A 24,108-nucleotide genomic window follows, 5' to 3' on the forward strand; every position below is an offset into this window, starting at 1 on the left:
CTCTTGTTGTGAAGTGTTGTCTGATGTCTGTGATGCTACACCCAGACTAGTGAATGTTGTTCTGTTGTGTTTTCCTAGGTGCCTTCAACCTCTCCTTGCCTACATACACTCCAGTCTCTTTGTACTTTGTAATCATGGTGAAGACTGAACATCCTGGAATATAGACGGAGCAGACACAACAACTTGTGTGTAAGCATTTTTGGTTCACAATGGTGACATGTGAGGGGGTGAACATTTACATTGAGGTGATTAGTGGAGCAGTGAGTTGACAGTTGTGGTAAATGAGATAGTTGCGTAGTCACAACATTGATGTGGTGACCCAGTCCAGCAGACAGATGCCATTCACAAGGCAGTGTGGGGAAGGACAGTCAATAAAGTCAATGCAGTGGTGAAGAGGGTTGACATCATGGCTGGCTCCGTGACTGGCATTTGGCAAGTGCTTTGCCTCCTGTTACTCTCAGGGTTTTCTTCGGACGGCCCCTTCGTTGCTTGGCAGGGGGGCCCTTCTCTAGGGCCAGTGGGGTCTGAGGACTCACCCTTCTCTGTGGCCACAGGGGAGGATGGTGAACTGTCATCCTGCAGACCACCAGAGGGGGGTGGAGGTGTTGGTTGTGGCGCAGGCCTGTCCCTCAGTACCGCCACTTGCTGGCCCAAGAGGTCCACAATTTGTCCCATGCAGGTGTCGATGGACCTCATCAGCAGGATGAGCTCGCCGAACAGTTCGTCCGACTGGCCCATTCGTCCCTGGGCCCGTTCATTTGCCCCAAGGACTCTGGTGATGTGGTCCAGGGATTGGGTCCCAGCCTCTTGTTGTCTGTGGCTGTCCTTGCCCCTCCCTCCTTCCCTGCTGCCATGGACCTAATGCCTCACCACTGTAGGCACCTGCATCCTCTCCCTGCCCTCCTCAGTCGGTGGTGTGGGGTGGTCATCCTCTGGGACAGGGAGGGTGTTGAAGGCAGCACTAGTGGTGGTGGGGGTGGATGCACAAACTGTAACAGCAGGTCTCTGCAGTGATGTTGTTAGTGCAGCAGATGTGGTGGGGGAGACGATGGGGTCCTGGGACCTGTTGCGCCCTGGCACACCAGATGGACTGGCATCGAGCTCATCGTCCAGAGAATCCCGGGAGTCAACATCCGAGAGTCCATGTATGGGGGGGAGGACTGGCTGTGCATGTAGCAGGTGTTTTCCTCTGCAGTGAGTTCTTGGTCACCTGTGGGTCAGATGGGAGATGGTCATTGCAGTGCATGCCGAAAGCTTTGTGTTAGCTGTATGTCATTCACTGTTTGTACACCACACAGTTGACTAATCATCACATTATGTTGTATGTGCACTACTGTGCCTCCTGACATGGTGCTGTGGTACATGCATTTCTTGTCCATGGTGTGAGTTGTCAATACCTACCATGTGCAACGTGCATGATTTCTGAGTACAGGGACATGTTGTCATCTAGGGACTAGCGCAGCAAAAAATATCTGTGAGGACTCTTTTTTGCTCACTCAGCCCTGTCAGACGTTACATCTGGCCATAAACAGGCCATTGTCATCTCCTGCTTACCTTTGTCTTGTCATGTGCATATCTGAATTTGTACTAGGGGTGGGCGGAATTTGCGAAATTAACTTTCGCAAACTATCGCGAAAATGCTAAAAATCTCCCAAAACACGCCGGAGATATCGTAAAGACGCGGAAGTTTTTTTCCCGCCTGTTCCCGGTATTTTTTGCATGATCGCGGGTCGCCAACTTACCCATGCAGCTGCTCACGGGCACGGCATCTTGTTTTCACTTGTCCCGCCCTCTCGCGATGCTTACTTCCTGTTCCGGGTCGCGCAATGCGTGTTCGCGCTCATTCGCGGTAGATATTTCCTGTTCGCGACCGTTTTTACTTGATCGTGTTGCTTTTTGCATGCTCGGGGAGAAAATATCGCGTGAACTTGCGCACGTGGTCGCAATGGGCGCGGCCATCTTGTTTTTCATTCTATTGCATGGTTCTGGGGCCTGCTTTTGAATCCTCCCTACATCTTTTCAATCCTTTGTTTAAAGCTACTTTTTTTTTATCTTTCTTATTTATTATTTCTCTAACTATTTTCCTGCCTCTATATTTTTGGGTTTTGTCTATTTTTTTTTTGTTTTTTAGCTACTTTTTCTCTCTTTCTATTGCCTGCTATTTATTTCCTTTACTTCTTTAATTCTATTACCTTTTCTTTCCCGCCCCGTCCCAGAACCATGCCTAAGGGTAGGGCTGGTCGTCGTCGCAGCCAGAGCCGCGACAGCCTTCCTTGCGGAAGGCGGCGCCCACAAGGGGTGCAGGCACGGGCCTTATTTGGGGAGGTGGAGTTGGCTGCACTCATTTTCTTTGTGCAGCGCCACCTCCCCTCAACCCTGGCAGCAGGTGGCAGGCCTGGGTCTGGGTACGGCCTCCGGGAGCGTCGGCAGCGGTGGGGGAAGGTGCGCCGGGCAGTGTCGCGCTTCTCTGGGGTCCGGCGCACCCAGGCGCAGCTGACGCACCGGTGGTCTGACATCCTGGACCGTGAGAAGGACCTGCTGTACCTGCTAGGAGTGGAGGTCCCGGGGCTTGGTGAGTAACTATTTAATTATTACTACTTTGTGTCTGTTCTTCTGCTCTGTGTTATATATTGCGAATATTTTTTTTTTCTTCCAACCAGCTAAAATGTTGCTGCTTACAATACATTCCAGGTTAATAACGTTTAAAAGTCTTCTGTGAGTATGACACAGGTGCTCTTCTGCGCTACTACTAATCTTACTTGTTTGCAACTTTGCGTTTGCCCTCGCTTAGCGTGATTCTATAAGAGTTTATTTTAGAGAAATTAAGCTACAGTGACTCTAGTCCACTCCTTACTTTGTCCTGTCGCTAATAGATAGGGGCGGATTGATACTTAGGTTTAGGTTCTTTGTATGAGTTTCTAATTTGTTATGTTATGTTATTTTATGTTATTTATATTTTTATAGCGCACAGCTGCCCCAGCAAAGGGGCGTCCTGGCGCTATGACAGACGCTACAACATAACACACAATAAAAGAAGAGGAAATTAACCAGACACGGGAAACAGTAAAGTTTTAATCGCCTGCCTGAAGGCGAGCAGGTCTTCAAGAGCTCGGATGTGTACCGGGAGCGAGTTCCACAAACCTGCCGCGAGCACCCTAAAGGAGCGGCCACCCATTCTGCTCAATTTGAAGCGCGGACAGACCGCCAGGTGAAGCCCCTCCGATCTCAAGGATCTCAAAGGAACATAGGGCGTGAGTAGGTTAGCAAGTGCCGGCGGCGAAGAAGATTTCAAAATTTTAAAGGTCAGGCACAGCGCTTTGAACTGAATTCGCTGTCTGACCGGGAGCCAATGTAAGGCCGCGATGGTACCAGACACTGAACAATGTCTAGGGAGGCCCACAATGGCCCGAGCCGCGGCATTTTGCACCCTTTGGAGCCTAGAGGCCTCCTCTTGATTCACCCCTAACAGCAGAGAACTGCCGTAGTCCAGCCGAGATAGTATAGAGGCCTGGACCACAAGCTGTCTGGTAGGGGGATCAAAGTACTTTAAAACCGGCCTTATTCCCCGCAGAATGCCATAGCACGTGACAGCCACCTTCTTAGTGTGGTCCTTGAAGGTGAGCGCAGAGTCCAACCAGATGCCTACATTTCTCACTCCAGAAGCTGGAGTGGTATGCGTGATGCCCCCTCAGTTACGTGACGTGCTGCTAGTACGGCAGTCTTTATTAGAACCTTTTCTAGTTTGTTCAATGAGTGGTGGTAATTGGCTTAGCACTAGCAGAACATCAGCATCAATCAATCAACCCAAAATTTGGTGTATACAAAAAATGTAGTCATGTGTCTTCCATTTGACCAAATGCATTGTTGAGGAATAAAAGAAGTGGAAATGCATACTTAATGTGCAATTGGCATGCCTGGAATAGGTGGGCTGGGTCGGGTGGTACGTCGTACTTAGGCTTAGTTGTAACTTAGTATTCTGGAATCAGAATGGAAGACTGGATTACTGTTGATAAATAGTAACTTAAGTAGTCGATCCGCGAATCCCCCGATACTACTTGTTGACCAGATGAGATCGGTCAATTTAGTTATTGCAATTGTTGTTTACATAAGTGTTTTTTGACCGTTGTTGAAAAATATTGTATTTGTTTGACACCATCCATCAATGTTTGTCTCTTTCTTATATCTTTCCTGTTCATCAGCACCCAGGGGCAGACAGACAGGGAGTGGGGAGTCGGCGGGACAACAGTCCGAACAGCACCACCAGGAGAACACTAATGAGGGCTCCTCTGCTGGCCCCAGTAAGTCTTCTTGTTTTGAATAATATTTCTTATTCCATAACTTTTACTGCACCATAGTTTTCATGAACTATTGTTTCAGTTTCCAAATGCTATTTTTTTACCAACAATTATCCTTCGATCTGTACGGTTTCAAAAATCTTGTTATCCCTGCCTCTGCTATGATGACTCTCAGTACTACTACTACTATCAGTCTGTCTGTACTGTAGTAGCTAAGCTTGTCTAGTTGACCAGTGCCACTCTTTATCTTTATGTGAAAGGTTGTAATAAAACTCAGATTCACCAGTAGCTCTAGGCATTGAGTCCAGTCCTTTGGGTCGTCCTCTTGTACTACTTCTAGTCTTATTGATCTTGAGTCTTTGTTAATCTTGAGGCTTTGAAAATTCACAGCAACAAATGCCCAACCAGATTTATTACTATTTTGATAGGATAGCCTATAGGACATACTACTACTGTTGTAGGGATCTTGCGCATACAGACCTTTGCACAAGAAAATAGGATGTTGGTGATGGTAGGTTGGACCTTCCTCACACACCTCAATCAGAAAATCAGAACCCACCACAATCCCCTGCTCGACTATAATACTGTCTTGTCATAACTATTAGGTCTCGGAACCCTCCCCCCAAGATACCCAACAAGTAGACAACCCAGAACATAACACACCCAACCTCTCAGTCGTGGAAGCAATGCACATGCACACCCTTATTTTAATTTGCTCACTCGTGTAAGTTAGTCCACACCAAATACCACCAAGTCTATGTAAGTTCAAAATGTTTCTTTTGAATTGAGAAGCTCTGTACATTGTTCTATTATAAAATGCAGCACCAACCGGAAAATCAATAACATTAAAACAATAAACATTGTTACACTTACTTACAGTTGGGAATTAAATCATGATAACTGAACAGTGGTTGAAAGCAGCACCACCATCCCCTAGGAATTTAGTTTACATAAATTTATAAATGAAGATGTGAGTGAAGGGACCCCTCACCTTAGAAGAACATAGTACTGGTAGTTGTTGCATCATTCAGAAGCTCTGCAAAGCTCTGGTTCGTAGAAGGGAATCTTCCGTCTGTAATGCGAAAAATGAAATTTTGCGCGTTAGTATATTGCAACTTGCAAGCATTTCTCAGCCGTGCCAAAAAGGGTAGCATTTATGGATAAGCAATATGGACTAACAGTACACCAGTACTTCATAAAAAAGTGGCTTGTTAATGTTTTTGTTGACCGCTTGTACGCAGCGCGCAGACAGTAGCAGTGTGAGGCAGGTCATGTGGACTCAAGGGTGTCTTATACAAAAAGCTGCAAGGTAACGTCACATGTGCAAAAATAAAAGACACAAAGGTAAAATGGTTGCATGGCTCGGGCTAACTAAGCAAAGGCTAGAATGACCATATATAACTATTAGTGTCTACTCTACTACTACCTGATTTGTACTAGTGATGTATGTTATTATTATTAACTCATTTTTCAACCTTGCTACTGATCAATAGGGGGGAGGTGTATATGATGCCTAATAAATGTGTAATGTTTTCTAGGCGTACTACCGACCACCATTGCCGGGGCCAGGGAAAGCGACGCGGAGGGAGAGGATGCAGATACCGACGGAGCGGTAGGGGGAGTGGCAGCACCAGTGGTGGGCGGCGGTAAGTTAGATTCATAATCCTTAACTATTGTTGAACTTGACAGTACACTCACTGCAAGGGTGTACTGTATGTATACTGTACTGTTGAGACTTAGGGCCCCATTAGGATGGTGGGCGTATTGCCCCCGCCGGGCCGGCGGTATTCACCGCTGACACCGCAGGGGCAAACCTCCCGCCATCCCTTTAGAAAAGAGTCAGACCCCCCATATGTCGACCAGGCGGAAAAGGGTTCAATATGGCGATGGTGTCTCTCTGAACACACCGCCAGCCATATAATCTGCATTTTGGAATGCCTTTGCGTGGCGGCATTGCAGTCCGCCACGGAAAGGCATGCAGACATTGCAGAGTATGCTTGGGGGCCCCCATGGAGGGTACCTACCTATGCAATGGTACCCCTCCCTGCCTTTCAAAGCAAAACGTGACAGGCTCTGTGCGGGGCCTGTCATGTTGTGCTTGGAAAAGCAGCACAACATGTATTTTTAGCATTGCTTTCGGCACCGCCAACCAGAATTTAAAAAAAACAGGATGCGCCTGCCACTGTTCCAGGCACATCATCCTAATTAATTGTCCCTACGGGACCCCCACCCTTTTTAGCGTGAGGATGGCGGGCGGACAAAGTCCGCCCGCCATCCGATGTCGTAAGTAAGTATGAGTTGTTGTGAACGTTTGAAGAGTGAACTAGAAGACTAGAATCCCTTTAATTGGCATAGGAGCGGGAGTATTGAGTAACCAATGGTCACATCTATCTGATTTCAACTCCGCTTTGAAAGTTTTATGGAGAAGAGCACCTGGTGCACTGTTCAACTAAAAAGTGAAAGACGGGTGGAAGGAAGAAGGACGGGCGAGATTTAAAATGTTATGTACTACTGTGCTTTATAGTGCTACTCTACCATGCCACTATGTGTATAAATAATTACCTTGTCCTACTGTTTTTCTAAGAGTATATTTTACAATTGTCTTGTTTTTTTCTTTTTGATACACAGCTACTCCTAAACTCAATCGTAAGGAGTTGGCCGCCAAGGCACGGTGCCGGAAGCTGGAGGCAATCCAGCGTGAATACCGGCGGCTGGTGGTCTTGGCAGAGGAGGAGGAGGAGACTGCAGCAGCAATTGAAGCCTCCTCCAGTGCCCCGGGCCCCAGCCACCGCCCTCCAGCGTTACGGCGCCACCATCTGGCGGCTGCCCGCCACCACCGCAGTGCCATCTCTGGTGCCCCCCCACTGTTGCTGCAACTGCTGCGCCCTCAGACGCCGCGTCGCCCGCTTAGAGGAGCAGATGCGTGTCCTCCTTGAGTCCCGCCCCACACCTTAGTCCCTGTCATCAAGTTCTGCCCCTTTTTTAATTCTTGTTTGGGTGGGTGGGAACTGGTTTGAGCATTGGGTTTTTGCTTTACGCACTTTTTCTCCTGGATTTTCCTACGGACATTGGTTGGGGTTAGGGAGCGGGGTGGGTCAGCTTTTGTGGGTTTAGTTTATTTTTCTTAGGGTAAATGAAATATATTTTTCTATGTTACATGCAATGTTGTTAATGTTTTGTAGGTGGGATAACTGTTTTACATCACACTGTTTCCTTGCTGGTGCAGGGCCGCCCATAGCCTGTGTTTGATTTAAATAATTGGCTGACTGTGTAAGACACAAACAGATAGATGCAACACACCTCACTGATTGACTTGTCCTTCTAGTACTTTCAGTCTGTCCTCTAGTCTATGCATTCTTTATCTGGACTGGTGTGTGAAATTGAAATCATTGAAAACATGTCCATTATTAATTCTGCCTCCCCCAAACTTCTATCTTACCTGTGCTTGATGTTTATGTTTAACTTAGGCACAGCAATGGCTGCATGGTGAAGATGGTTTCCTTTTTCTAACATGCCATGATTGGGGTGGTGGTGGTGGTAGTATAGTAGTAGTAGTAGACACTGGCAGGGCAGCAGCATTTGCAAAAAAAGAAAAGGAGACAGTCAATCGCCTTTGAGAGACTGTTAGAGGAGTAGTAGAATGAAGTACAGTACAGAACTTACCGAGCAACAATATATTGCTAAAATATTTTACAACAAAACATAATGGTGGTTGGGAAGGGATAGCCTACTAGACAGAGTTACAAACTATAGTTGTGTCGAGTCACTTGACTATGCCTACAGCCTAACAGTTAGTGCTGTGTATGAGGAATGACAACAAACAAATCCAATCAATGCCGGCAACTAATGCTGAGGTATATGTTCCTTTGTTAAATAAAATAACCTCTAAAATATCCTACTCATGGGTGGGCAAGCAGAAGAAGATCATCGCTCTGCCTTGAAATTGAAGTACTGTAGCTTTTGCCACATCCGCCCCAGCAAGTGTGTGATTAAGTATTGGTGTACATTTAATTTAGTCACACCTCGACAATAAGTCAAACAGCCCGGGGGAAGAGGGTTAGGGTTTGTTGAATGGATGGGAAGGGTTTTTTTGGGAAATGTTTGACATTGAAAAACAGTATGCATGAACAAACAAACGACAATCTTTGAAGACTAACATATCCTTATGTTAAGGGAGAAAAAGGAAATGCATGCATGATGATGAGAGACCCGGATTACATACACTTCTTGTTCTGTTGTTCCGGCCTTAATACTTTTACAGATAGCAAATAGAAATTTTAAATATTGGTAGGGAAGAATCGTAAACAGAGAGAAAACCTAATGATGATAATACCAACAACAAGAACACACTGTAGTAAAGATTGTATACAAAAAAATTATTCAAATTATTTAAAAGAAGATAAAAGTTGATACTGTTACTGTGTTATCCTGGTAAAAAATGTGGACTGGATTTGCATCTCCGCATTCCTCTTGGTCCTCTCGTCCATCAATCTTGGGTGTGTCGCCTCGCCACTCGCCACTGCCCGGCTGGAACAAAAATGTCGATTTATTGGTAAGGTAAGTGTGCATTGTAATGTTTTCCAAAGTATAGGGCAAGTCCCGGCCTGTAATTGTAGATGGAAAACCAAAGGGGATATTGAGAAACAAAGTTGAAACAAATGCACAAGTTATGGTGTAGTGCAACAAGAACACTTTCCGAGGTGGCATGTATGCATCATCTCTAGTCTCTACTCTAGTCTGTTTCCAGCATTGACCTTCAACAATAACAGGAGAGAGCAGGCCCACAGTGACAGGCCTGACGGCACGTTGCTTAGCAGTAGCACATCCTACCTTTAGACTTTAGAGAACTTTTTTTTTTTTGGTAAAGAGTTGGACAAAGGCAAAGCACATTATCCATTCCAAACATAGCATTTTACAGTTTAAGTTAGTAAACCAATGCACCGCAGTCATCCCACCGCTACACTCTATTCCACGTCTACACAGACATTTGGGTCTGCTGTGGTTGTTGTTGACGTGTTTACCTTTAGGCTTTTAAGTTTTATGCCACTCATGAAACGTCCTCCTGACTTCATCATGATCTCCGATACTTTTACTGACTGACTGTGAAGATCGGCGTGCAGTAGAAGTAAAATTGTTATTACCCAACAAGAGTAGAAATATTATTGACTTGAGTCAGACTTTAGTGTGTACAGAAAGATAGATTACTAGTACACTTTGACTTCACTTTGTACACAATAAACAAACAACGAAAACACAAACACCAATCGCTCAGAGTCAGGTGTCCAATGCATGCCATTAATTGTCATTACCTGTTGCTTCTCATCTTAAGTTAACGGGCCGTCTATTTCGCCATCATCATGGACGGTGCTGTTGTGTCAATCATACTCATTGCGCAGATCGAGTGAGTCCCCTTTCTGTATTCAATTAAAAGCAATGTATCACCAAGCTGCAGGAGAAGTACAAATTTCTTATTTGCAAGAAGGGGAAAATTGAATTCACCTTGAGTTAATTTTAGTGTGTTCTGTAGAAAGATGATTAGTGGCAGTGCACAATTACATAACTTCATGCACAACAAACACAACAAAATCATTCAGTCTGCGACTCTGCGTCCAATGCATGGCATCAATCATTACCTGTTCCATCTTATTTTCAGTTAATGGGCAGTCTCTCTCGGCTCTGAAAGGAGGATAGCTATAGTAGTCATCTGATTCATGCTCCACTTCTTTTGACAGGACTAGGAAAGTTTGAATTTGTTCTTCTAGTATTTTTACCATCATCCAATCATCATTCATGAGGGCAATGGATTTGGGCGGGAGATTCAGTATGATGGAGCGGAGGAGCTGGATTCGGAGGACTGTACCGTGAAATTGCAGGCACCTGAAACTTGTATATTAAATAAGAAGAGTAGAAGACGGTGGTAATGGATTTGTTGTGATTCACAAGTTTTTAACCGGAACGACAGACACGCAAATAAAGGGGGCAAAAAAGGGAGGAAGACAGTAAGTGCAAGCCTAATTGTCAGGGAAGTATAGCTCGTCCTCAAACTCTGGGGGGTCAGCCAGCAGTAGGTAATCATCATGTGACACACTACTTCCGTCACCTTAGCCGCTGTCCTCATCTTCCTCCATTGCTTCATGTATTGTGTAATTCGGTGGTATGAAGTGCTGATTCATTTTGATCATTGTTAACCTCTCCACGTTTTTGGGTGAGAGACTGGTCCTTCTCAATGTTACAATGGAACCAGCAGCACTGAAAACAAGTTCGGAAGAGACACTTGCGACAGGGCAAGCCAGATAGCTTATCGCCAGCCTGCTGAGCAGTGGCCATTCAGACCTTTTCCTATATCAATACTGCAATGGGTTTTGATCAATGTACACCTCTGTTGGGTCGTCCAGATAGGCCTGGACCATCCGCTCAATTTTCAGGGGTGCTGCTGGTAAGCTATTGTGCTCTTTTCTCTGTGCATCAGCACTGTGCTTATCAATGCCTAACTGTACATACCAAGTTGGCGACCCGCAACCATGCAGAAAATCTCGCGAACATGCGGGAAAAAAACTTCGGCATCTTCGCGATATTTCCGCTTGTTTGCGATAATTTTAAACATTTTCGCGATAATTTGCGAAAGTGGATTTCGCAAATTCCGCCCACCCCTAGTGCCTATCACTCCCAGCAGTGGACAGAGACATGGGGGTGGGTGCAGAGGACTCCCAGCAGTGGACAGAGACATGGGGGTAGGTGCCCATCACTCCCAGCAGTGGACAGAGACATGTGAGGGGTGGGTGCCTATCACTCCCAGCAGTGGACAGAGACATGTGAGGGGTGGGTGCCTATCACTCCCAGCAGTGGACAGAGACATGGGGGTGGGTGCAGAGGACTCCCAGCAGTGGACAGAGACATGGGGTGGGTGCCCATCACTCCCAGCAGTGGACAGAGACATGTGAGGGGTGGGTGCCTATCACTCCCAGCAGTGGACAGAGACATGTGAGGGTGGGTGCCTATCACTCCCAGCAGTGGACAGAGACATGGGGGTGGGTGCAGAGGAATACCAGCCATGGACAGAGACATGGGGGTGAGTGCCCATCACTCCCAGCAGTGGACAGAGACATGTGAGGGGTGGGTGCCTATCACTCTCAGCAGTGGACAGAGACATGTGAGGGGTGGGTGCCTATCACTCCCAGCAGTGGACAGAGACATGTGAGGGGTGGGTGCCTATAACTCCCAGCAGTGGACAGAGACATGTGAGAGGTGGGTGCCTATCACTCCCAGCAGTTGACAGAGACATGGGGTGGGTGCAGAGGACTCCCAGCAGTGGACAGAGACATGGGGGTGGGTGCCCATCACTCCCAGCAGTGGACAAAGACATGTGAGGGGTGGGTGCCTATCACTCCCAGCAGTGGACAGAGACATGTGAGGGGTGGGTGCCTATCACTCCCAGCAGTGGACAGAGACATGGGGGCGGGTGCAGAGGAATACCAGCAGTGGACAGAGACATGGGGGTGGGTGTCCATCACTCCCAGCAGTGGACAGAGACATGTGAGGGGTGGGTGCTTATCACTCCCAGCAGTGGACAGAGACATGGGGGTGGGTGAAGAGGACTCCCAGCAGTGGACAGAGACATGGGGGTGGGTGCCCATCACTCCCAGCAGTGGACAGAGACATGTGAGGGGTGGGTGCCTATCACTCCCAGCAGTGGACAGAGACATGGGGGTGGGTGCAGAGGAATACCAGCAGTGGACAGAGACATGGAGGTGTGTACATCATCCTCAGATGACCACAACTCCATGGGTGTATGAGCACATCCCCAATGTGCGACTATGTTGATAGTGCAATAACAACACATCACTGACAGCAGTGTCCCACTCCCATGAGGATGGATGTCCTTCCCCCACTGCATGACACACCACATGTGTGTGTGATGACAAATGACACATGCATACCCTGCAAAACCAAAGGAAATGGTGGACGGAGTGTTGAACATTGCAAGCACTCACCCCCAGTCAACTGATCTGGGTTTAATCCACCACCGTTCTTTAGCCCACTCTGCCACCCCAGTTCAGACATGGCCATATGCAAATCAGTCTGACCCTGTGCCTCATGGGAACAGTCCAGCCCGAACTGCCAAGCCATGTCTTCCCTGGACCGGAAACAAGCTTCCTAGGACCGGTTTCTGGCATTTCAGCCGTCTTCAGCCAGGCTTGCTTGAATCCAGTGGCAAAGTGAGCAAGGGACTCACGTCTGAGCATACCCTGCCAACTTATGGCGAACAAAGCAAAACCAAAGGAAATGGTGGACGGAGTGTTGAACATTGCAAGCACTCACCCCCAGTCAACTGATCTGGGTTTAATCCACCACCGTTCTTTAGCCCACTCTGCCACCCCAGTTCAGACATGGCCATATGCAAATCAGTCTGACCCTGTGCCTCATGGGAACAGTCCAGCCCGAACTGCCAAGCCATGTCTTCCCTGGACCGGAAACAAGCTTCCTAGGACCGGTTTCTGGCATTTCAGCCGTCTTCAGCCAGGCTTGCTTGAATCCAGTGGCAAAGTGAGCAAGGGACTCACGTCTGAGCATACCCTGCCAACTTATGGCGAACAAAGCAAAACCAAAGGAAATGGTGGACGGAGTGTTGAACATTGCAAGCACTCACCCCCAGTCAACTGATCTGGGTTTAATCCACCACCGTTCTTTAGCCCACTCTGCCACCCCAGTTCAGACATGGCCATATGCAAATCAGTCTGACCCTGTGCCTCATGGGAACAGTCCAGCCCGAACTGCCAAGCCATGTCTTCCCTGGACCGGAAACAAGCTTCCTAGGACCGGTTTCTGGCATTTCAGCCGTCTTCAGCCAGGCTTGCTTGAATCCAGGGGCAAAGTGAGCAAGGGACTCACGTCTGAGCATACCCTGCCAACTTATGGCGAACAAAGCAAAACCAAAGGAAATGGTGGACGGAGTGTTGAACATTGCAAGCACTCACCCCCAGTCAACTGATCTGGGTTTAATCCACCACCGTTCTTTAGCCCACTCTGCCACCCCAGTTCAGACATGGCCATATGCAAATCAGTCTGACCCTGTGCCTCATGGGAACAGTCCAGCCCGAACTGCCAAGCCATGTCTTCCCTGGACCGGAAACAAGCTTCCTAGGACCGGTTTCTGGCATTTCAGCCGTCTTCAGCCAGGCTTGCTTGAATCCAGTGGCAAAGTGAGCAAGGGACTCACGTCTGAGCATACCCTGCCAACTTATGGCGAACAAAGCAAAACCAAAGGAAATGGTGGACGGAGTGTTGAACATTGCAAGCACTCACCCCCAGTCAACTGATCTGGGTTTAATCCACCACCGTTCTTTAGCCCACTCTGCCACCCCAGTTCAGACATGGCCATATGCAAATCAGTCTGACCCTGTGCCTCATGGGAACAGTCCAGCCCGAACTGCCAAGCCATGTCTTCCCTGGACCGGAAACAAGCTTCCTAGGACCGGTTTCTGGCATTTCAGCCGTCTTCAGCCAGGCTTGCTTGAATCCAGTGGCAAAGTGAGCAAGGGACTCACGTCTGAGCATACCCTGCCAACTTATGGCGAACAAAGCAAAACCAAAGGAAATGGTGGACGGAGTGTTGAACATTGCAAGCACTCACCCCCAGTCAACTGATCTGGGTTTAATCCACCACCGTTCTTTAGCCCACTCTGCCACCCCAGTTCAGACATGGCCATATGCAAACCATAAGTTGGCAGGGTATGCTCAGACGTGAGTCCCTTGCTCACTTTGTCACTGGATTCAAGCAAGCCTGGCTGAAGACGGCTGAAATGCCAGAAACCGGTCCTAGGAAGCTTGTTTCCGGTCCAGGGAAGACATGGCTTGGCAGTTCGGGCTGGACTGTTCCCATGAGGCACAGGGTCAGACTGATTTGCACATGGCCATGTCCGAACTGGGGTGGCAGAGTGGGCTAAAGAACGGTGATGGATTAAACCCAGATCAGTTGACTGGGGGTGAGTGCTTGCAATGTTCAACACTCCGTCCATCATTTCCTTTGGTTTTTGCTTTGTTCGCCATAAGTTGGCAGGGTATGCTCAGACGTGAGTCCCTTGCTCACTTTGTCACTGGATTCAAGCAAGCCTGGCTGAAGACGGCTGAAATGCCAGAAACCGGTCCTAGGAAGCTTGTTTCCGGTCCAGGGAAGACATGGCTTGGCAGTTCGGGCTGGACTGTTCCCATGAGGCACAGGGTCAGACTGATTTGCACATGGCCATGTCTGAACTGGGGTGGCAGAGTGGGCTAAAGAACGGTGATGGATTAAACCCAGATCAGTTGACTGGGGGTGAGTGCTTGCAATGTTCAACACTCCGTCCATCATTTCCTTTGGTTTTTGCTTTGTTCGCCATAAGTTGGCAGGGTATGCTCAGACGTGAGTCCCTTGCTCACTTTGTCACTGGATTCAAGCAAGCCTGGCTGAAGACGGCTGAAATGCCAGAAACCGGTCCTAGGAAGCTTGTTTCCGGTCCAGGGAAGACATGGCTTGGCAGTTCGGGCTGGACTGTTCCCATGAGGCACAGGGTCAGACTGATTTGCACATGGCCATGTCTGAACTGGGGTGGCAGAGTGGGCTAAAGAACGGTGATGGATTAAACCCAGATCAGTTGACTGGGGGTGAGTGCTTGCAATGTTCAACACTCCGTCCATCATTTCCTTTGGTTTTTGACATGCATACCCTCCCCTGGCGGATGCATCACAATACACACACTGAGATCATGCCACAAGACTGTATAGTCATGTTAAAGCCTACTAAACTAAGAGAGCCAAAGGGAACACACACTGTCACGCACATTCCAGGACTGATAGGAATGTACAGGTGCTGGGACAGCCACCAAGTTGTTGTCTCCCATGGAAGGAATAGGGTGGAGTTCCCACAGATACAATGCCCACAATTGTGAGTCAGGTGCCCAAATACCCTGCAGAACAAGTAACATATGTGTGCTAGGCTGGGAGTACACACATGCATAGTGCGTAAAAGGGACAATTTCTACATGAAGGCATGGCAACATACTCTATACACAAGTACAGTGACTACCAAGGATGGCACAGACTATGCAGGCGGAGACATTGCTCAGCAGGCATGGCCATAGTTGAAGGGATCCGTCACCCACCAAGGAAATGTAGACACAGGTCAGCATGACAATTGTGCAACTCCCTGCAGGAAAGATGTCAGGTGCCACAGAGGAAGGAACACTCCTTGGGACAATGTCTCCAAACACAAAGAGCATACACGAGCAAAGAATCTTTGCAGAGACCTTGTGATGGCACGCAGATACCAGGGTCCACCCCATGAGCAGCAGACTACAACATTTCCCAGACACCAAACACATTATCACCACCCCAACTCATGGAGCATCAGCACCAACATCAATACCAGAAAAGCAATAGTGTTCAAAGGAAAAACAAAATGCTTTATTCAGCATTAAATTAAAACGTATAAAAGGACACTATTTACAAAGGCCATAGGCCAGTCCAGATGCGAAGTCCTGGGGGGGACACATGTCCACGCGTCTCCCCTAGCTTGCCTGCACATTAGACACTTCATGTTCATCGACTGGGGGGGGGCATCATGTGGGGAAGGACCAGGCACCGCAGGGACAGGAGGGGGAAGGGTAGGTGTTGTGGGTGCAGGGATGGACGACTCCACCACAGGGGGTGAGGCAGCACCAAAGGTGGTTGTTAGCACGGCTCTGCACACTTCCGCAAGCTCATCCAGCGTCTCCCCTGCACCCGAAGAAACCACAGGCCCCATGGAGGGGGGGGTCGGAGGGATGGGTTGCAGCGCTACTGGGGGAGGTGGTGGACAGGGGGGGGGACTCAACTCCCCTACCCGTGGAGTGCCTTGCCCGTTTGCGGGCTGGTGAACCAGTGAGGCTGAGGCCAAGCACAGCCAAGTAGGTCTCCTTCTCAGATTGTGGGGCAGGGGAGCCGAGGGGAGTGACATTGGAGGGACTGGGGAGTGAGGAATGCAGACCCCGACTGTGGCTGCGTGTCTTCCTGTGTGCCCCAGACCCAGTGGGTGTGCCTTCTTCCCCCTGAGTGTGCGTGACAGGAGGTGTGCACTTGCCCTTCCGTGTTGGTGCCTGTGTCTGGTGGGGTGCGTGCCTGGGAATGTCTGGGTGTGCTTGGGACAGGCATGGGAGTGGGAAGTGTGGATGGTGCAGGGGTAGGGGGGACGAAGCGCTGCAGGAGACTCACTGCTGCCGTCAGTGACGAGTCCATGGACCTCAGCAACATCCGTTGGTCAGACATCGCTGATGACATGCCCTCCATGTACGACACCATCTGTGTCAGCAGTCTGGTTTGGCCATGGAGGACACTCAGCAGCGATGTCTGGCCAACCTGCAACTGCAGCTGAATGCCCACAGACTCAGCAGTGAGGGCAGCAGGGGAGACGGGCAGGGGGTGCGGTGCCTGGCACGAAGGAGACATGTTGTTGCCCTACACGGACAGAAGGGACCGGAGCAACTGGGAGGGCGGTGATGGGAATGAAGGGGGCGGTGACAGATGTAGTGCTGCTGCCAGCTGTTCGAGCAGCCTCCGCCCCCTCTGGGAGTTCAGCCTCGGACCCGTCGGCGTCGTAGTCGGTGTTGGTACTAGACCGGTCCTCCGCCTGACTCCCCTCGCCCTCCGTGCCACTTGCTGCGCCAGACTCGCCAGCACTGGTGGCACCGGTGCTGGATCCCTCATCCACGTCCGTGCAGGTGTCTCCCTTGGTGTCCCCTGATGATGCTGTGGGCAAGGTGAAGAGACAGGAAATAATCAGACACCTGTATACATATGACACATGAGTCCAAACAAAATAGGTCACAGTGCATATCATGAAATGCATCATGAGTAACATCTAGAATACTCTGCACCTATATAAGCCCTGCACTCCCCAGTTGGTTGACCCATCATGCCACTTGGAAAGAATGAAAATTAGGACACAACAGCAAATAACTCGATATCCAATTATACAGAGGATATGGTGTCTGGGAATTGTTGAGCACAGTCAGACTATGAAGGCATGCCACCTCTTGTTCACTGTGAAAGAAACAGTATTGGTGCACCCAAGGCCAAATAACAGACGCCAATGCTGAAGGTGTCCCCACACTCGGAGACCTGTGAGTAATTTGGAAAGCCAAAAGAAATACATTGTGAACCCTTGGGAATCACAACACATTACACAATCGACGTATTTGGAATGTGTGAATGTGCCACTTTTTGATCAGAACACACATGTGCCTGTATAACAGAAGTCACACAAGGAGGTGCACACAAAACTACATTTACACAGTCATTGTATGAGCTGGCAGCCTAAATCAAATAAGCCACTGTAAAGAAGAAATGGGGTATCAGTAAGTACATATACATGGCACCACGGTGGTCTGGATGACTTGACACTCGTAAGTTGGAATCAGCAACAACCAAGGACTTGCAACCACACTGTGGGAACATGTATATGTATAATCTCTAAACACATTTTTTTCTACCTGTGCCTTTGTTTTAAATGTGCGAGCGTGTCCCAGAAAAGTGTAAAGGTGGTGTCTTGTGCACTTCCTTGGGAGACATCTGTCATGCAGGCAAATTATTGTCATTCACCACAAAACATCAAAGTGATGCATATTAACTATTGAGACATGTTGACAAGTGTAGTGAGTGCCAACGTACAAGACTTCTTGACTAACAACTTGAATCATGCCACCTGTCACATGGCCATCCGTACCATGATGACACATTTGGCAACACATCTGACCCACTGTCAGGCCGAGCACCCGGTAATCACTGACTGTCTAATCCGCCCGCTCCAACAGGGCCAAAAAACTACATTTCCCAAGATGCCCAGCCCGAGACACGGATCACGTGTCGATGACGCGGAGCGCATTTCCGTTATCTTCAAGGCCGGAAGAACACTCAGTGCTGGTTATTCCTTCAGTCACGGATTTCCGACGAAGCGACAACCCGACGGCCAGCTAGTTCACGTTCCAGATCTATGCACCGTGAGTACAACCCAGCTTCCTCGTTCCTGGTCCTCGTTCCGGAGGTCTGCCGCCCCCGTTCCTCCGTTGGAGAGACCAGCTTGCCGAGTCTCGTGCGGAGGAACGCTAAAGCGTACCTTGGTTCCGAGACACGTTCCTCTGTTGGAGAGACTTTGTTTCCGAGTCTCATGCAGAGGCGCGCCCGTTGTAATATCTGTTCCCCGTTCCTCTGTTGGAGAGACCTCATTGCCGAGTCTCGTGCAGAGGAACGCTAAAGCGTGTTGTTGCACACATCTTGGTTCCTCTGTTGGTGAGATTCACTTTCCGAGTCTCGTGCAGAGGAACGATCTTTGGGTGTTTACGCTCCTCAATTGCAGTGAAGCCTCTCCACGACCCCCCGCCTTCCTCGCTGCCCGCCGCAGCCCAGGCCGGGGAAAACATCCCGGAGGGCTCTTTGGGAGATCCCCTGCACGACTGGATACCGTAAGACACTCCCTGGTGGGAGACGCATTTATTCATCGCTATATTCTAATGTGTACTCTGTAGCGGGGATAGAGCAAGAGTAGGGCTCTGTATAAACTTGAGTACAGAGCAAACCTTGCTTACGCCCACAGGAAACGCTGCTCGCGCAGGTAGAGGAAAGACGTATTTCCCTATCGCCTTCACCATTTTGTTTCCTTTAGCATCCACATGTGATGCCCCTTCACGGTTGAACAGTTAACACCGCTTTTGTTCATTGACTATTATTTGCCTAGGGCTAGAGAGTTACGGAGTAGAGAAGGTCATTGTGTTGCTCCAGAACCCTGGGACCCCAAGGTTTCGGGCTAAAACCAGTGTAGTCCTCCGCTTCTCTCTTCAGGCATTCCAACTTCGTATGTTTTCCTTTTCAGGTAGAGTGTAGACATAATTCATTACTCGCCTGTTAGACCGTGTACACAGCTAGCGACTGTTCTTCCTCAACCATTGTTAATTGTGTTCATTTCTCTCCTCAGATCTCCTTCCCCGCTGTTCCTACCCTTTCCTTCCCTCACTTGACTATTCCACTAGTCCGCGTTCCTTTGTATTCCGGACTTGGGGCAGTCAAGAGGTGGACCCATTAAGCATCAGCCCAGCTCCGAGGACGCCAGGAAGATCGGAACCTGACAGAATAACCAGCCCACGAATTTTAGTCCTCCTGGTTGAGCTGGTGCTGTAATGGCCACATTGGAGGATGTAATGGCCGCCCTTGCTTTAGTCCAGGCGGAGCTAACGGCCTCACGTACTGAGACCGCCGCCCTCCAGGCTCGTGTAGATAGCATTCAAAGGAACCCATTCGATGCGGGGGGACCCTCGCGTTCTGCCCCAGTCCCAGTAGTGGTAGAAATGCCTACGCAACTTCCATTAGCCGCTCCTGAGCGCTTTTATGGGGATCCCAGAAAGGTTCAAGTGTTCATGACACAAGCACTGCTTCATTTCAATTGCAAACCCAAATTATTCGCCACCAATCAAGCCAGGGTGGCCTTCGTGTTATCATATCTGGCCGGAGAGGCGGCACAGTGGTCGGTACCACTGGTAAGACGAGACGACCAGATGCTGTACGACTGGGACACTTTTCGTATCGAATTTGAGAAAACGTTTGATCGTAGGGCAGAGTCCTTTGCAGCCGTCCGAGATTTGTTAGTGCTCCGTCAGGGTAATTCTGATCTGATTACGTACCTCAACAACTTTAGGCGGTTGGTGGCAGAGACAGACTGGCCTGAATCAAAGCAAGCTGCCATCTTCTATCAAGGGTTGAATGATGAACTGAAAGACGTTCTAGCCCAAATAGACCCTCAGCCCCAAACTTGTAAAGCCCTTATTGAGTTGACATTCAGGCTGGAACATCGTCTCAGAGAAAGGAAAGGGGACACTAAGCGAAAAGACCGAAACATCACGCAGCACGAACGTTGGCCGGCGATGGAATTCGCCGGTAGCAAACCAGAACCTATGGAAATAGGAACGGTTAGGGCCTCTTTAACCCTAAGCGAAAAAGACCATCGAAGGAAGCAAGGCCTTTGTCTATATTGTGGAAAGAAGGGACACTTCCTCCGTGACTGCCCGGTTAGACCGAAATCTGGCCGCTTTCGACCAGGACAAAAGGCCGCCGCAACTACCGAAACGGAGACGGAAAACTGCAAAGCTTGAAGGTGCAAGAAGGGAAACCATCAAGCAAATACACGATCCCTTCAGTAAACGGCCAAGGTGTTGTAGAGACGGCTCACTTCTACATAGCATTACACATCCAAGTGGACTTAGAAAGCAAACCCACAAAAGCCATGGTGGATTCGGGGGCCACGGGGTGTTTTATGGATCAAGAAGAAGCACGGAGACTCAAGGTCCGGCTGATCCGTAAGACAAACCCTGACAGAGTCTATGCTGTGGACGGCAAAGAATTGGCGTCTGGCCCTATCAGCTACGTTACCCAGGAATATGAACTCGTCTACGGTGACTCTCACCGGGAATGGATCTCCTTTCAAGTGATTCAGGCCCCGCAGTATGGAATCATCCTTGGTCTTCCCTGGCTGCAAAAACATGAACCCACAATCAACTGGACCAATAAGACCCTAACGTTGCAATCCACTTATTGTCAGAATGTGTGCAATCAAACCCCCACACGGCCCTCACTGACTTTAGCCACCAGTCACCACGTTGCTACCGCGGCGGAAAAAGACGTAACGCTGCCTGCATGTTACGAGAAACATGCAGAGGTGTTCAGTGACGTTAAGGCCGAAGAACTTCCCCCACATAGGGACTATGATTGCAGGATCGATCTGGTTCCAGGGGCAGAGATACCATGCGGTAGGATTTATGCGCTAACTGCTCCCGAAAACCTCCACCTCAGAGACTACCTTGATAAATATCTGAAATTGGGGTTCATCCGCCCCTCCAGATCACCGGCTGCCTCACCCCTATTTTTTATACCCAAAGCTAATGGGGAATTGCGATGCTGCATCGGTTATAGGGCGTTGAACACCATCACTGTCAAGAACCAATATCCGTTGCCACTAATTCCTGTTCTCCTCGAACAAGTGAGGACAGCGGTGATATACACCAAATTGGACCTACGGGGGGCATACCATCTGGTCCGCATTCGAGAAGGCGACGAATGGAAGACGGCCTTCAAGACGCGGTATGGCCTATTCGAATACTTGGTCATGCCCTTCGGATTGTGTAACGCCCCAGCCGCGTTTCAATTCTTCCTGAATGATGTCCTGAGAGAATTCTTGGACCATTTCGTAGTGGTATATATTGATGACATCTTAGTGTATTCCACTACCGAAGAAGAACACAGAGGCCACGTGGGACAGATCTTACAAGCACTTCAGGATCATCAGTTATATTGTAAGATAACCAAGTGCGAATTTCACGTGAACACCGTGGAGTTCCTTGGGGTCATGCTTACCCCCTCAGGGCAGGTTATGGCGGAAAGAAAAGTGAAAGCCATTATCGATTGGCCGCAGCCAAAGACAGTGAAGGAAATCCAGAGTTTTCTGGGATTTGCTAACTTTTATCGACGGTTTATCAGCAATTTCTCTGATAAAGTAACCCCGCTTACCCGCCTAACTCGAAAGAAGGTCCACTTTCTCTGGTCTACCGAGGCACAAGAAGCATTCGATCTCCTAAAACATGCTTTTACGTCGGCACCTATTTTGGCCCATGCTCGTCCCGAGGTGCCTTTTATTGTAGAAGCAGACGCCTCTGAGGTAGCAGTGGGCGCGGTATTGTCACAAAGAAACGAAACCACCGGACACCTTCATCCGATCGCCTTCATGTCTCGAAAACTCAATTCCGCGGAACAGAACTATACTATCGCGGAAAAAGAGCTTCTAGCCATCAAGGAAGCGTTTCAAGAGTGGAGACACTGGCTCTTAGGGGCCATTCACCAAATCACCGTTTATACGGATCATCGCAACCTTCAATTTATGCGAGCAGCGCGCCATCTTACCCCTCGTCAACTTCGTTGGATGTTGTTTTTTGCAGAATTCCATTTTCTCATTACGTTTCGCCCAGGCAGAGAGAACCAAAAGGCAGATGCTTTGACAAGACAAGAGACACCGGCGCAACCACTCGGGATCCCGGAAAGGGCCATTATCGAACCGAACAGAGTGATAGGTGCCATCCATACAGATCTATTCCTCCAAAAAACCAAGCAAGGATTGAACTCATTTACCTGGAAAACCTGGTCGAAATATCACCCTGAATGGAGAAAACACAAAGGCCTATTGATGAAAGGACACCAACTGTTGATACCAACACAAGCATTGAGAAAGATGGTGTTCACCTGGTGCCATGATCTTCCCTGTGCAGGACATCCTGGAGGGAAGAAAACCCTGGAAAAGGTGTTAAGACAATTCTGGTGGCCAACGGTTCGCACAGATGTGTTGTCCTGGGTAAACCACTGTGTCACTTGTGCCCAAATGAAGACCGATCATCGCCCCTTGCAAGGATTGTTACAACCCTTACCTACACCAGACACCCCATGGGAAAGGTTTTCGGTGGATTTCATCGTGGGCTTACCCCGAGACCAGGGGTACACCACAATAGTAGTGGTGGTTGACTACCTATCCAAGATGGGGCATTTTGTCGCATGTAAACAGATTCCAACGGCAAGTGCATTGGCCAAGTTACTGTTGACTCATGTCATCCGGCTCCATGGTCTCCCGAAAGTCATCGTTTCGGACAGAGGGGCACAGTTCACCGCCCGTTTTTGGAAAACCTGGTGCTCCGAACTAAAGATAGAATCCTCGATGTCCACAAGTTTTCACCCACAGACCGATGGTCAAACCGAGAGACTTAATCAGACCCTAAAACAATTCCTTCGGTGCTATGTCAATAACAATACAGAAGCGTGGGTGGAGTGGTTATGGGTGGCAGAGATAGCGTACAATAGCGCCAAGCATGCCTCCACCCTACACTCCCCTTTCTTTAGCACGTATGGATTTCACCCCAGGTTCACCCCATTGATCCTTCCGAGTCACACCTCCAACATGCCCATTTTACAAGACAGGCTAGAACACATCCGTAACACCTTGATAGACACTCGTGCCAATTTACTTCTTGCCAAAAGTAGGTACAAGGCCCAAGCAGACAAGCATAGACGACAAGGTCCCACATACACTCAGGGGGAATGGGTCTGGCTGTCAACAAAAAATATCCGGTTCAAAAAGCATAGTGCTTTCCACCCTAAATACATTGGCCCGTACCGTGTCATTCGACACGTCAATCCTGTAGCCGTGAAACTGAAACTGCCTGCACAGTTGCGCATCCATCCCGTATTCCACGTTTCCTTACTAAAACCCTCTCACCGTCCAGTAAAGAAACCGCCCGTTCCCATCTGGGTTCAACAGGATCTGGAGTATGAGGTCCAGGGTATCTTGGACTCCAAAGTGGTACGGGGCAAGTTATGGTACCTGGTGGCTTGGAAGGGTTACGGACCCGAGGAGAACTCGTGGGAACCGGCTGCAGATGTACATGCGGCTCGTCTGGTTTCTGCCTTCCATGCCCGGTACCCGGGGAAGCCTGGTGTCAGTCAGTGTCCTCAAAAAGGTGGATGTACTGTCAGGCCGAGCACCCGGTAATCACTGACTGTCTAATCCGCCCGCTCCAACAGGGCCAAAAAACTACATTTCCCAAGATGCCCAGCCCGAGACACGGATCACGTGTCGATGACGCGGAGCGCATTTCCGTTATCTTCAAGGCCGGAAGAACACTCAGTGCTGGTTATTCCTTCAGTCACGGATTTCCGACGAAGCGACAACCCGACGGCCAGCTAGTTCACGTTCCAGATCTATGCACCGTGAGTACAA

General features: G+C 49.1%; 1 protein-coding gene across 1 annotated transcript in view; it reads right to left on the reverse strand.

Annotated features, from left to right (window-relative positions):
• The window catches only part of LOC146796895 (olfactory receptor 1f45-like), a 71,578-nt gene extending 53,048 nt beyond the window's left edge, over nucleotides 1-18,530 (reverse strand). Inside the window, exon 1 of the mRNA XM_085631427.1 lies at nucleotides 18,421-18,530. Coding sequence (XP_085487553.1) covers nucleotides 18,421-18,530 — 110 coding nt within the window. The remainder of the gene's footprint in view (nucleotides 1-18,420) is intronic.
• Between the last annotated feature and the right edge of the window lie 5,578 nt (nucleotides 18,531-24,108).

This window comes from Triturus cristatus, chromosome 10 (assembly GCF_964204655.1).
Source record: "Triturus cristatus chromosome 10, aTriCri1.1, whole genome shotgun sequence".
In the NCBI taxonomy this organism is placed as follows: Eukaryota; Metazoa; Chordata; class Amphibia; order Caudata; family Salamandridae; genus Triturus; species Triturus cristatus.